Here is a 14,786-nt window from a genome sequence, read left to right on the forward strand (position 1 = left end):
CCCACTCTGACACCTCGCCACGTACCATGACTCGCTGCTGTCTTCCTGACAAGTATTCCCTGATCCATTGTAGTGCCTTCCCTGTTATCCCTGCTTGGTCCTCCAGTTCTTGCACCAATCTCTTGTGTGGAACTGTGTCAAACGCCTTCTGTGTGTGTGTGTTTGTGTTTGTGTGTGTGTGTGTGTGTGTGTGTGTGTGTGTGTGTGTGTGTGTGTTTGTGTGTGTGTGTGTGTGTGTGTGTGTTTGTGTGTGTGTGTGTGTGTGTGTGTGTGAGTGTGTTTGTGTGTGTGTGTGTGTGTGTGTGTGTGTGTACTCACCTAGTTGTACTCACCTAGTTGAGGTTGCGGGGGTCGAGTCCGAGCTCCTGGCCCCGCCTCTTCACTGATCGCTACTAGGTCACTCTCCCTGAGCCGTGAGCTTTATCATACCTCTGCTTAAAGCTATGTATGGATCCTGCCTCCACTACATCGCTTCCCAAACTATTCCACTTACTGACTACTCTGTGGCTGAAGAAATACTTCCTAACATCCCTGTGATTCATCTGTGTCTTCAGCTTCCAACTGTGTCCCCTTGTTACTGTGTCCAATCTCTGGAACATCCTGTCTTTGTCCACCTTGTCAATTCCTCTCAGTATTTTGTATGTCGTTATCATGTCCCCCCTATCTCTCCTGTCCTCCAGTGTCGTCAGGTTGATTTCCCTTAACCTCTCCTCGTAGGACATACCTCTTAGCTCTGGGACTAGTCTTGTTGCAAACCTTTGCACTTTCTCTAGTTTCTTCACGTGCTTGGCTAGGTGTGGGTTCCAAACTGGTGCCGCATACTCCAATATGGGCCTAACGTACACGGTGTACAGGGTCCTGAATGATTCCTTATTAAGATGTCGGAATGCTATTCTGAGGTTTGCTAGGCGCCCATATGCTGCAGCAGTTATTTGGTTGATGTGCGCTTCAGGAGATGTGCCTGGTGTTATACTCACCCCAAGATCTTTTTCCTTGAGTGAGGTTTGTAGTCTCTGACCCCCTAGACTGTACTCCGTGTGTGTGTGTGTGTATGTGTGTGTGTGTTTGTGTGTGTGTGTATCTGTGTGTGTGTGTGTGTGTGTGTGTGTGTGTGTGTGTGTGTGTGTGTGTAATCACCTAATTGAACTCACCTAATTGTGGTTGCAGGGGTCGAGACTCAGCTCCTGGCCCCGCCTCTTCACTGATCGCTACTGGATCCTCTCTCTCTCTGCTTCCTGAGCTTTGTCATACCTCTTCTTAAAACTATGTATGGTTCCTGCCTCCACTACTTCACTTGCTAGGCTATTCCACTTGCTGACAACTCTATGACTGAAGAAATACTTCCTAACGTCCCTGTGACTCGTCTGAGTCTTCAGCTTCCAGTTGTGACCCCTTGTCCCTGTGTCCCCTCTCTGGAACATCCTATCTCTGTCCACCTTGTCTATTCCCCGCAGTATCTTGTATGTTGTTATCATGTCTCCCCTGACCCTTCTGTCCTCCAGTGTCGTCAGTCCGATTTCCCTTAACCTTTAATCGTACGACATTCCCTTGAGCTCTGGGACTAGCCTTGTTGCAAACCTTTGTACTTTCTCTAACTTCTTGACGTGCTTGACCAGGTGTGGGTTCCAGACTGGTGCTGCATACTCCAGTATGGGCCTAACATACAGTGTACAGTGTCTTGAACGATTCCTTATTAAGGTATCGGAACGCTATTCTCAGGTTTGCCAGGCGCCCGTATGCTGCAGCGGTTATTTGGTTGATGTGTGCCTCCGGTGATGTGCTCGGTGTTATGGTCACCCCAAGGTCTTTCTCCCTGAGTGAGGTCTGTAGTCTTTGTCCACCTAGCCTATACTCTGTCTGCGGTCTTCTTTGCCCCTCCCCAATCTTCATGACTTTGCATTTGGCTGGATTGAATTCGAGAAGCCAGTTGCTGGACCACATGTCCAGCCTGTCCAGGTCTCTTTGCAGTCCTGCCTCATCCTCGTCCGATTTAATTCTTCTCATCAACTTCACGTCATCTGCGAACAGGGACACTTCAGAGTCTATTCCTTCCATCATGTCGTTCACATATATCAAAAATAGCACTGGTCCTAGAACTGGCCCCTGTGGGACCCCGCTCGTAACAGGCGCCCACTGTGATACCTCTTCACGTACCATGACTCGTTGCTGCCTCCCTGTCAGGTATTCTCTTATCCATTGCAGTGCCCTCCCTTTTACGTGCGCCTGATCCTCCAGCTTTTGCACTAATCTCTTGTGGGAAACTGTGTCAAAGGCCTTCCTGCAGTCTAGGAAAACGCAATCTACCCACCCCTCTCTCTCGTGTCTTACTTCGTTACCTTGTCATAAAACTCCAGGAGGTTTGTGATACAAGATTTGCCTTCCATGAACCCATGCTGGTTTTCATTTATAATCTTGTTCCTTTCCAGGTGTTCGACCACTCTCCTCCTGATAATCTTCTCCATGACTTTGCACACAATACATGTCAGAGACACAGGTCTGTAGTTTAGTGCCTCGTTTCTGTTTCCTTTCTTAAATATGGGGACTACATTAGCTGTCTTCCATTTCTCAGGTAGTTGCCCAGTTTCAAGGGATGTGTTGAAGATTGTGGTTAGAGGCACGCACAGCATCTCTGCTCCTTCTCTAAGGACCCATGGGGAGATGTTGTCCGGTCCCATCGCCTTTGAGGTGTCAAGGTCACTTAAGAGCTTCTTCACCTCCTCCTCAGTTGTTCGTATGTCATCCAACACTTGTTGGTATATTCCCTCTTGATGTTCCCTTCTGTGCTGTCTTCCCACAGCCCTTCCTGTCTCTACTGTAAAAACTTCCTTAAATCTCCTGTTCAGCTCCTCACATACCTCCTGATCATTTCTTGTGAGTTCTCCACCTTCTGTCCTTAATCTGATCACCTGTGTGTGTGTGTGTGTGTGTGTGTGTGTGTGTGTGTGTGTCTGTGTCTGTCTGTGTGTGTCTGTGTGTGTGTGTGTGTGTGTGTGTGTGTGGTGCTGTGGAAGGGCTTTCCATCCAGGGAATTGGAACTGCTCTAACCTCGGATCATTTCTGATTAATCCTAATTTTTTTATATGTGATATGACCCATACTGATTTAGCGCCTCATGAATATAATAATAATAATAATAATAATAATAATAATAATAATAATAATAATAATAATAATAATAAAAATAATAAAATTATTATTATTATTATTATTATTATTATTATTATTATTATTATTATTATTATAATAATAATTAATACTGTGCTTGAACGCCTTTGATAAACTGTGTTGTCGTGTACAATAGTCGTTTCTTGCCTGTGTGTGTGACAACGACCAGATTATGGAGATAATTAAATGTTTTTAGCCCTCGCAGGGATTAATAATAATCAGGATTATCTATAATTTGTAATTCCATGCAGAAATTTCCTTGTTTTTGCCCTCCTCTGCGTGCCATCACTGTGTGTGTGTATGTTGGTAGCGCGTATAGAGTGCCATTAATGGCGTGGCACCGGTGTTTGCCAGGCTAACATCCTGTAGCGCTGATGTCACTGTTGTCCTCTGAGTCGACTATTGCAGTTCAAGACTGGAATACAGTCGAGGTGGTTGACCTGTCTAAAGTATTTAATCCCGGGTTAGGAATCTGTGGTACATCTTGACTCGTTGCCACGACTCTTGGGGTTCTTTATGCTGCCAAGGTTCAGTTGCTCGCTTTAATGCTTCAGAAACATTAAGTAATGAACACTGAACATTACATGAAAAAGGATTAATGAACATTTCGTGATATTGCTTCACCTGGGAAGCTTTAAGGGAGATATTATAAATCCTTACGGGAGACTTCTTAAATCTACCATGGGTGAAGGGGAGAGAGAGGGGGACGATATCTTAACTCCTCGAGGAAGATGTCGTAACTCTTCAGAGAGAAATGTCTTAACACTGGCATTAAAGCCACTTTTCCCTTCGGATCTAACCTGTTTACCTCCCCATTCCCCAGGCGCAAGTGAGACCCTCACGACTCCACCTCTTCCCTAACCACACACCTGATAATACGCGTATTAACCTCCTGAAACAGGGTAAACATGACAGGTACAACATCACGGCTGAGAACTACAAAAATAAACATGAGAGTAACATGACGTTTTTGTAATGAAAGACTAAAATATACACAAAAATATACGTAAGAAATACGAAATCATACATAGGTAAGTATATCTTTATCAGGATGAAGACTGTATCACTGTGAAGGTAACATCCTGGCTTGAGTACTGAGATGAAAGTTGTAAGTAATGTTATGGATGCTGGAATAGAGGGTGATGGGAGAGGTACTGGGACAGGTGCTGGGAGAGGTAGTGGGACAGGTGCTGGGTGAGGTACTGGGACAGGTGCTGGGTGAGGTACTGGGACAGGTGCTGGGTGAGGTACTGGGACAGGTGCTGGGTGAGGTACTGGGACAGGTGCTGGGAGAGGTACTGGGACAGGTGCTGGGAGAGGTACTGGGACAGGTGCTGGGAGAGGTACTGGGACAGGTGCTGGGAGAGGTACTGGGACAGGTGCTGGGAGAGGTACTGGGACAGGTGCTGGGAGAGGTACTGGGACAGGTGCTGGGAGAGGTACTGGGACAGGTGCTGGGAGAGGTACTGGGACAGGTGCTGCGAGAGGTACTGGGATAGGTGTTGGGTGAGGTACTGGGACAGGTGCTGGGTGAGGTACTGGGACAGGTGTTGGGTGAGGTACTGGGACAGGTGCTGGGTGAGGTACTGGGACAGGTGCTGGGAGAGGTACTGGGACAGGTGCTGGGAGAGATACTGAGACAGGTGCTGGGAGAGGTACTGGGACAGGTGCTGGGAGAGGTACTGGGACAGGTGCTGGGAGAGGTGATGGGACAGGTGCTGCGAGAGGTACTGGGACAGGTGCTGGGTGAGGTACTGGGACAGGTGCTGGGTGAGGTACTGGGACAGGTGCTGGGTGAGGTACTGGGACAGGTGCTGGGAGAGGTACTGGGACAGGTGCTGGGTGAGGTACTGGGACAGGTGCTGGGTGAAGTACTGGGACAGGTGCTGGGAGAGGTACTGGGACAGGTGCTGGGTGAGGTACTGGGACAGGTGCTGGGTGAGGTACTGGGACAGGTGCTGGGTGAGGTACTGGGACAGGTGCTGGGTGAGGTACTGGGACAGGTGCTGAGTGAGGTACTGGGACAGGTCCTGGGTGAGGTACTGGGACAGGTGCTGGGTGAGGTACTGGGACAGGTGCTGAGTGAGGTACTGGGACAGATGCTGGGTGAGGTACTGGGACAGGTGCTGAGTGAGGTACTGGGACAGGTGTTGGGTGAGGTACTGGGACAGGTGCTGGGTGAGGTACTGGGACAGGTGCTGGGTGAGGTACTGGGACAGGTGCTGGGTGAGGTACTGGGACAGGTGCTGGGTGAGGTACTGGGACAGGTGCTGGGTGAGGTACTGGGACAGGTGCAGGGTGAGGTACTGGGACAGGTGCTGAGTGAGGTACTGGGACAGGTGCTGAGTGAGGTACTGGGACAGGTGCTGGGTGAGGTACTGGGACAGGTGCTGGGTGAGGTACTGGGACAGGTACAGGGTGAGGTACTGGGACAGGTGCTGAGTGAGGTACTGGGACAGGTACAGGGTGAGGTACTGGGACAGGTGCTGAGTGAGGTACTGGGACAGGTGCTGAGTGAGGTACTGGGACAGGTACAGGGTGAGGTACTGGGACAGGTGCTGGGTGAGGTACTGGGACAGGTGCTGAGTGAGGTACTGGGACAGGTGCTGAGTGAGGTACTGGGACAGGTGCTGGGTGAGGTACTGGGACAGGTGCTGGGTGAGGTACTGGGACAGGTGCTGAGTGAGGTACTGGGACAGGTGCTGAGTGAGGTACTGGGACAGGTGCTGGGTGAGGTACTGGGACAGGTGCTGAGTGAGGTACTGGGACAGGTGCTGGGTGAGGTACTGGGACAGGTGCTGAGTGAGGTACTGGGACAGGTACAGGGTGAGGTACTGGGACAGGTGCTGGGTGAGGTACTGGGACAGGTGCTGGGTGAGGTACTGGGACAGGTGCTGGGTGAGGTACTGGGACAGGTGCTGGATGAGGTACTGGGACAGGTGCTGGATGAGGTACTGGGACAGGTGCTGAGTGAGGTACTGGGACAGGTGCTGAGTGAGGTACTAGAACAGATGCAGGGTGAGGTACTGGGACAGGTGCTGAGTGAGGTACTAGGACAGGTGCAGGGTGAGGTACTGGGACAGGTGCTGGGTGAGGTACTGGGACTGCTAATCTCAGATTGAAAATGTATGTGTGTGTGTTGGTAAGTTGGTTGAGGGAGCAGGGTTGCCTGTCTGCCTGTCTCAGCGCGGACGGTGGATCGAGCCTCCGCTATTCTGGATGGCCCACACGGATTTACCGCTTCATTTTTATAAACAAAACTAAAAGCAACAACAACAAAAAGATCACCGACCAACAACAAGAAACAACAATAAACTGGCCATATATTGTTTAGACTCAGTTTAAAGGTTCACTTTCACTGTGTTAAGGTTCACTTTCACTGTGTTAAGGTTCACTTTCACTGTGTTAAGGTTCACTTTCACTGTGTTAAGGTTCACTTTCACTGTGTTAAGGTTCACTTTCACTGTGTTAAGGTTCACTTTCACTGTGTTAAGGTTCACTTTCACTGTGTTAAGGTTCACTTTCACTGTGTTAAGGTTCACTTTCACTGTGTTAAGGTTCACTTTCACTGTGTTAAGGTTCACTTTCACTGTGTTAAGGTTCACTTTCACTGTGTTAAGGTTCACTTTCACTGTGTTAAGGTTCACTTTCACTGTGTTAAGGTTCACTTTCACTGTGTTAAGGTTCACTTTCACTTCCATCTATCACTTTTTTTTACGTCTAAGAAATGTTTTCCGACGTCCTTGCGGCTCATTTGCATGTGCTTTCTCCAACTTACTCTGCAAGTCAGATATGTTATGTAACAGTGCCTTGAATATCGTTACTCTTAGTTACCATCTTGTCCTAGGCACATGTCGATTAGACACTAGGCCTGTTATGTGTGTGCGTGTGTGTGTGTGTGTGTGTGTGTGTGTGTGTGTGTGTGTACTCACCTAGTTGAGGTTGCAGCGGTCGAGTCCAAGCTCCCGGCCCCGCCTCCCCACTGGTCCCCACTGGGTCACTCTCTCTGAACCGTGAGCCTTATCATACCTCTGCTCAAAGCTATGTATGGATCCTGCCTCCACCACATCGATTCCCAAACTATTCCACTTCCTGACTACTCCGTGGCTGAAGAAATACTTCCTAACATCTCTGTGATTCATCTGTGTCTTCAACTTCCAACTGTGTCCCCTTGTTGCTGTGTCCCATCTCTGGAACATCCCGTCTTTGTCCACCTTGTCAATTCCTCTCAGTATTTTGTATGTTGTTATCAAGTCCCCCCTATCTCTCCTGTCCTCCAGTGTCGTCAGGTTGATTTCCCTTAACCTCTCCTCGTAGGACATACCTCTTAGCTGTGTGTGTGTGTGTGTGTATGTGTGTGTGTGTGTGTATGTGTGTGTGTGTGTGTGTTTGTGTGTGTGTGTGTGTGTGTGTGTAAAACAGTGAAAAAGAGAGAGGGTGGAAGAGAGAGAGAGAGAAAGAGAGGATGGCGCAAAGGCCCCTTGGTGTTGTTTAAATACCTACCTGGACTCACTTTCGTGGGGGTCACCGCCCCCTATCAACTGCTCCAATGTCGAAACACGCTTTGTGGTGTCCCGTTATCCCTGTTTACTTTATCCTCTCTCTCTCTGTTTTTTTTTTAATTTCTAGTGGTTGTATCACTGTCTCTTTCATTCCTTTCTATTTCTCCTAAACTTCCGTGTATGAAAACTCTTTATTATACATCCAGCACCGTTTTTTCCCTCCGTTTATAACTGTTGCCCCGTTGTTAGAGGCAAGAAATCTTCCTTTCTCCCCAGCATCTTTCCTTATATACGTAGTTATCAACATCTCCTCTCTTCCTCCTTCGCAATTCAGATTTTTATACTCTACGAGCCTTTTTTTGGATTTTATCCACATTATATCTTTTCCCGTGGTGGGAACACTACACTATTTTTACGTAATCCATTTTTTTTTTCAAAAATGAAAAATTCTAAATTTTCCTTTATTTTAGAAACATGCATAGAAGTTACAGTGGTTGGATTTACAGTTCAGTTGGTTACAGTTTGTATACAGTTTTGGTCAGACTTGTTGTCAATAGTTGTGTCAGCATTTTCCGCTTATTCTGTTTTTGTTTGGTAATCTGCCTTGCAATATCTCGTGTTATTTTACAAATATTAAAATGTGGTCTGGAAAATTTCAGTGACATTCTTCAAATATTGTACAATAATCTGTAAAGATCGACTGATATTCTGTAAATATTGAACGATATTCTTTAAAAAAAACTCGATTATTCTGCACAAAATGAAGCGATATTTTACAAAAGTCTAAATAAAGTTTGCATTTTTCAGCGAAAAATGTAGCTATAGTGAAAAATCGATCTAAATTACATATATAACGAATGATGAAACCTCGGGACGTGTGGAGATTGAACTCGCGGCAAGTGAGTCGTAAAATTCTAAGCCAGTGCGTAACCCACTGGACCGTCTGTCTACGACTCACTTGCCACGAGTTCAATCCCCACCCATACCGTCGTTTGTTTGCAATCCTGCCATTACGATTTCGTGAGTTATAACGAATAATGTTGTAAATAAGTCTAATGAATGTAGCAGGAAAGAAGCAAGGTTGACTGCTGACACCTCATCATGAATGATCATAACATACAAGGCATCTCAGTCTCATCATTTTCAATTGTTCATCATACTTTCATTTATGTTAAGGTCTTTATTAACTCAAGATTAAATATACGTCGCAAATGACGTTACAACGCCAGTCGTTTAGTGATGAAAATCAGCATTAATCAGCATCATTGCCAGGATCATAATCAGCTGTAGATTGGATACTGGTAATCCTGTTTAATGACTGGCTAATTTGGCCAACATTGTCAACACTTTGCCTCATAACAGTCCTGTCTGATATTTTCTCGTTGAATTCGATTATATCTGCATTTAATTTTCGTCCCTGGGATGCTAGTCTGGTACGTGGGATCAGTGTGGGACTCGTTTTCCAAACATCCCATGAGGAAGGTTCGTAAGGTACAAGCCGTCGTAGCCCTTAAAACACATCCCAAGATGAAGAGTCGGCAGTAAGGTACAAGCCGTCGTAGCCCTTAAAACACATCCCAAGACGAAGAGTCGGCCGTACGGTACAAGCCGTCGTAGCCCTTAAAACACATCCCAAGATGAAGGGTCGGCCGTACGGTACAAGCCGTCGTAGCCCTTAAAACACATTCCAAGATGAAGAGTCGGCCGTAAGGTACAAGCCGTCGTAGCCCTTAAAACACATCCCAAGATGAAGAGTCGGTCGTACGGTACAAGCCGTCGTAGCCCTTAAAACACATCCCAAGATGAAGAGTCGGCCGTAAGGTACAAGCCGTCGTAGCCCTTAAAACACATCCCAAGACGAAGAGTCGGTCGTACGGTACAAGCCGTCGTAGCCCTTAAAACACATCCCAAGATGAAGGGTCGGCCGTACGGTACAAGCCGTCGTAGCCCTTAAAACACATCCCAAGATGAAGAGTCGGTCGTACGGTACAAGCCGTCGTAGCCCTTAAAAGCAAAAACAACAATCCTCATGCCACAGTTTTCTGACGAATGTCGCAGCATAAGTTTCTGAACATTTCCTGCATTCATGTTTTATTTTTATATTCTGGCAGCGAAGTGTTTCGGTGACTGTGAGCAACGTCAGAATCTGCACGTTGATGACTCGTTGTAGGTGGACGGGCTAGTTGCTGAAATCCGAAGAGTAATAAGCTACTCTCATTATTTGATATACAGTCATTACGCTATATTTGTTAGTTATGCTGATTGGCTGAAGGGAGAGACAAGGGTCCCGATGCCTCGCACTGGTTGGTAGAGTGGTGTGCCGGATACTTGTGTTAATACAAAGACAGTATTTTGTGTTGCAGGTGCCAGTGCCAAGACAGTTGTTTGGGTTTCGGGTGCCAGTGCCAAGACAGTGCTTGTGTTGCATGTGCCAGAATCAAGATAATGTTTTGTGTTGCAGGTGGAGGCTGCAGACCCAGACATAGTGGACTCAGCAGGGCTGGTGTACAGTGTTGGTGGTGATGGTGTGGATGGTCTCTCCCCCTCCCACGCCTACTTCACTATCAACCCCCACACAGGTCACCTTCTGCAACTGAAGGTGAGTGTTGATCCCTCCTTGGACGGTGCCTGAGGTCCGTCTTGTAGGCAGTGGACGAGGAGCCCGTGAATACCTGGCTCAAGGCATCTCATACCTGCTGTCCCCATTCGCTTATCAGTAAAATAGGTACCAGGGTGTTAGTCGACTGGTGTGGGTGGCATCCTGGGACAAAATTGACCTAATTTACCTGAAATGTTCTTCATAACTAGGAGCTTTCTATATAGTAGTATACCAGTGATGTCAGCTAAGTCTGTATACCTTGTACACGTACTTGTAGAAATAAAGATTATTATTATTATTATTATTATTATTATTATTATTATTATTATTATTATTATTATGATTATAGATTAACCTCAGCTGTTTGCGAGGCTTTCTATGCTGCTCTGTGACCTGTGGCACAGAGAGAAAAAGAGATAAGAGAAGAGGAAAGAGGAAGTGAAACAGGTAAGGAAAGGTTCCACCGTCATCTGGTGCTCAAGAAAGGAGCCGGATGGGTGATTTTCTCCTTGAGATGTGCTAGAGATAAGATACCGGTTGACAGAACTGAGAGCCAGAATGACATGAATTGAACCATTCGACGGGAGAGATAGATCGGCAGCTGACCGAGAATTGATAGCTCCATTGACAGGCCTCGAACTCTTTGACCGGTACGACACTGGACAGAAATTGACAGAATCAATTGGTCTTTTACGAGGCGTTAAATAATTTGACAAGATAAACTGATAGGTACACAGACCTTGTCACACTAAGGACTGTTACTATAACCATCGTTACTTACGCTAGCAAGAGTGTAACTGCTAGTAGTGTGTCGTCTCTCTTATAGATTAATTCAAATGGCCTCTTTCTAGATCAGCAATTAGTTAACGTGCTATAGTATCTCTTAACTGTGAATTAACTGTGTATCAGCTCCCAAAACAGAAAATGTTGATTCAGATTACATATTAGGATATAATATTCTTCCCAGCTCATGGACTGAATGGCAGATATTCCAAATCAGTTAAGAAACCTTCATTCCAAATGCTGAATTTAAGGGATTCTCGTCCAGAATTATAAATCGAGGTGCCGTTGTTGCAAGATAACTAACTGAGATTCTTTGTTCCCTAATGAGAGACTAATTATGGTGTCCTCGCTAGAGTTCATTTCTACCTTGATGGAGGAAGGAAAATTTATTCTCGTCTCATTAGCAGCGCCTCCTGGATGACAACATGATACTTGACTGTCTCCTCAGGCGCATGTCCTGACAGTTATGGTTCACCAGACATCAAGATTCGAGAACCAAGTGCGTATTTAATTGCCTATTTTTTAGTAGCCTGTTTGTATTAGCGATAACAGATTGCAGTAATAGAGCTAATGCTGGTAGTGCTATGTCTTGTGCTCGACATTTGTTGAACAAAAGACCTCGTTTAATTGGTAGTGCTATGTCTTGTGCTCGACATTTGTTGAACAAAAGACCTCGTTTAATTCACATGGGTTTTTCTCTCTGATTTCGTCCCAGTTACTTATCTATCTATTGGCGACGAGATCTACTCCAGTACTTTTGTTCTACGTGGTCTGTTGATCTTTTTATTTTTAGCACCAGGAAATCCTCATCATCTGACTTTCCCATCAACATTTTTTTCTTCGGGGCCGGAGACATTCTGTTTACGTTTCACTCTCCAGAAGACGTAATAAATGTCACATAAGTTGTTCTTATGTACTTTTCACCTAACATTTAATTATTTTACTGATGTTTATACTTTTTTGTCTTCCAGCTAGGAGTTTCCGGTGCTCGAGAAACACAATTAACTTTTTTTTAAACTCTTCAGGGTTTATCAAGTTGTTATTACCATACAACTATACCAATATTGCAGCGGCTCTCCGCCTCGCTGCCCAAATTCACAAGGAATATACGTGTACTCACCTATTTGTGGTTGCAGGGGTCGAGTCTTAGCTCCTGGCCCCGCCTCTTCACCGGTTGCTACTGGGCCCTCTCTCTCCCCGCTCCATGAGCTTTATCAAACCTCGTCTTAAAACTGTGTATGGTTCCTGCCTCCACTACGTCATTTTCTAGGCTATTCCACTGCCTTACAACTCTATGACTGAAGAAATACTTCCTAATATCTCTCTGACTCATTTGTGTCTTCAACTTCCAATTGTGGCCTCTTGTTTCTGTGTCCCCTCCCTGGAACATCCTCTCTTTGTCCACCTTGTCTATTCCACGCAGTATTTTATATGTCGTTATCATGTCTCCCCTGACCCTCCTGTCCTCCAGTGTCGTCAGGCCGATTTCCCTTAATCTTTCTTCATAGGACATTCCCCTTAGCTCTGGAACTAACCTTGTGGCAAACCTTTGTACTTTCTCTAGTTTCTTGACGTGCTTTATCAAGTGCGGGTTCCAAACAGGTGCTGCATACTCCAGTATGGGCCTGACATACACGGTGTACAGTGTCTTGAACGATTCCTTACTAAGGTATCGGAATGCTGTTCTCAGGTTTGCCATGCGCCCATATGCTGCAGCAGTTATCTGATTGATGTGTGCTTCCGGAGACATGCTCGGTGTTATACTCACCCCAAGATCTTTCTCCTTGAGTCAGGTTTGCAGTCTTTGGCCACGTAGCCTATACTCTGTCTGTGGTCTTCTGTGCCCTTCCCCTATCTTCATGACTTTGCATTTGGCAGAATTAAATTCGAGAAGCCATTTGCTGGACCAGGTGTCCAGTCTGTCCAGGTCTCTTTGAAGTCCTGCCTGGTCCTCATCAGATTTAATTCTCCTCATTAACTTCACATCATCTGCAAACAGGGACACTTCTGAGTCTAACCCTTCCATCATGTCGTTCACATATACCAAAAATAGCACTGGTCCTAGGACCGACCCCTGTGGGACCCCGCTCGTCACAGGTGCCCACTGTGATACATCATTACGTACCATGACTCGTTGTTGCCTCCCTGTCAGGTATTCTCTGATCCATTGCAGTGCCCTTCCTGTTATATGCGCCTGATGCTCTAGCTTCTGTACTAATCTCTTGTGAGGAACTGTGTCAAAGGCCTTCTTGCAGTCCAAGAAGATGCAATCAACCCACCCCTCTCTCTCGTGTCTTACTTCTGTTATTTTATCATAAAACTCCAGAAGGTTTGTGACACAGGATTTGCCTTCCGTGAATCCGTGCTGGTTGGCATTTATACTCTTGTTCCGTTCCAGGTGCTCCACCACTCTCCTCCTGATAATCTTCTCCATAATTTTGCATACTATACACGTCAGTGACACAGGTCTATAGTTTAGTGCCTCTTTTCTGTCTCCTTTTTTAAAAATGGGAACTACATTTGCCGTCTTCCATACCTCAGGTAGTTGCCCAGTTTCCAGGGACGTGTTGAAGATTGTGGTAAGTGGCATGCACAACATATCTGCTCCCTCTCTAAGGACCCATGGGGAGATGTTGTCCGGTCCCATTGCCTTTGAGGTATCGATGTCCCTTAGCAGTTTCTTCACCTCCTCCTCATCTGTATGTATGTCGTCCAACACTTGTTGGTGTATTCCTTGCTGGTGTCCCCATCTGGTCTGTCCCCCCAGAGTCCTTCCTGTCTCTACTGTAAATACTTCCTTAAATCTCGTGTTGAGCTCCTCACATACCTCTTGATCGTTTCTTGTGAGTTCTCCACCTTCTTTCCTCAGCCTTATCACCTGGTCCTTGACTGTTGTCTTCCTCCTAATGTGGCTATACAGCAGTTTCGGGTCAGATTTGACTTTCGATGCTATGTCGTTTTCATACTGTCGCTGGGCCTCCCTCCTTATCTGTGCATACTCGTTTCTGGCTCTTCTACTAATCTCCTTGTTTTCCTGGGTCCTATGCCTCCTGTACCTTTTCCATTCTCTGTTGCACTTAGTTTTTGCCTCCCTACACCTTCGGGTAAACCAAGGACTCGTTTTGGTCTTCCTATTATTTCTGTTTCCCTTGGGAACAAACCTTTCCTCTGCCTCCTTGCACTTTGTTGCCACATATTCCATCATCTCGTTTACTGATTTTCCTACCATTTCTCTGTCCCACTGAACCTCCTGCGGCAATTTGCAATGTGCAAACCGACTAATATGTTATACAAGTTGTACAAGAATGGTATACAATACCGACAAGATGAAATTAAGACACATGTGCAACATGTACATAACATTCACGACTACGACAACTACTACTACAACTAACCCATCTCTTTGGGTAGGACCTACTTCCACTGGGGAATCCCGCCTACCAGTGACTATGCCCAAACTGCTACACGTCCCATTTCCACCTGACGTTAATATATAAGCGCCAGCCTCCTTGCTTCTGCTTCAGAACCTCCACGACTACGGTGCTCTTCGCACCTACTCCAAGGCTGAGGGACTGATTACCTCTTCTTCTGCATATAGTCCTACTGTCTTCAAGTTATGTCCTGGAATTTGTATTGATAAAGCCTCTGGATGACGTAACGTCTACAATAAAGATACCCAGATGTTGCACATGTGTCTTAATTTCATCATGTTATACAGGGTCTAAACTGCTCCAAAA

At 46.1% G+C, this 14,786-nt stretch overlaps 1 protein-coding gene across 1 annotated transcript in view; it reads left to right on the forward strand.

The window, feature by feature from the left end:
- Positions 1-8,527: 8,527 nt before the first annotated feature.
- The window catches only part of LOC138852847 (uncharacterized), a 68,532-nt gene continuing 62,273 nt past the window's right edge, over positions 8,528-14,786 (forward strand). Inside the window, exons 1-2 of the mRNA XM_070086051.1 lie at positions 8,528-8,566; positions 10,129-10,266. Coding sequence (XP_069942152.1) covers positions 8,528-8,566; positions 10,129-10,266 — 177 coding nt within the window. The remainder of the gene's footprint in view (positions 8,567-10,128; positions 10,267-14,786) is intronic.

This window comes from Cherax quadricarinatus, chromosome 1 (genome assembly GCF_038502225.1).
Source record: "Cherax quadricarinatus isolate ZL_2023a chromosome 1, ASM3850222v1, whole genome shotgun sequence".
NCBI lineage: Eukaryota > Metazoa > Arthropoda > Malacostraca > Decapoda > Parastacidae > Cherax > Cherax quadricarinatus.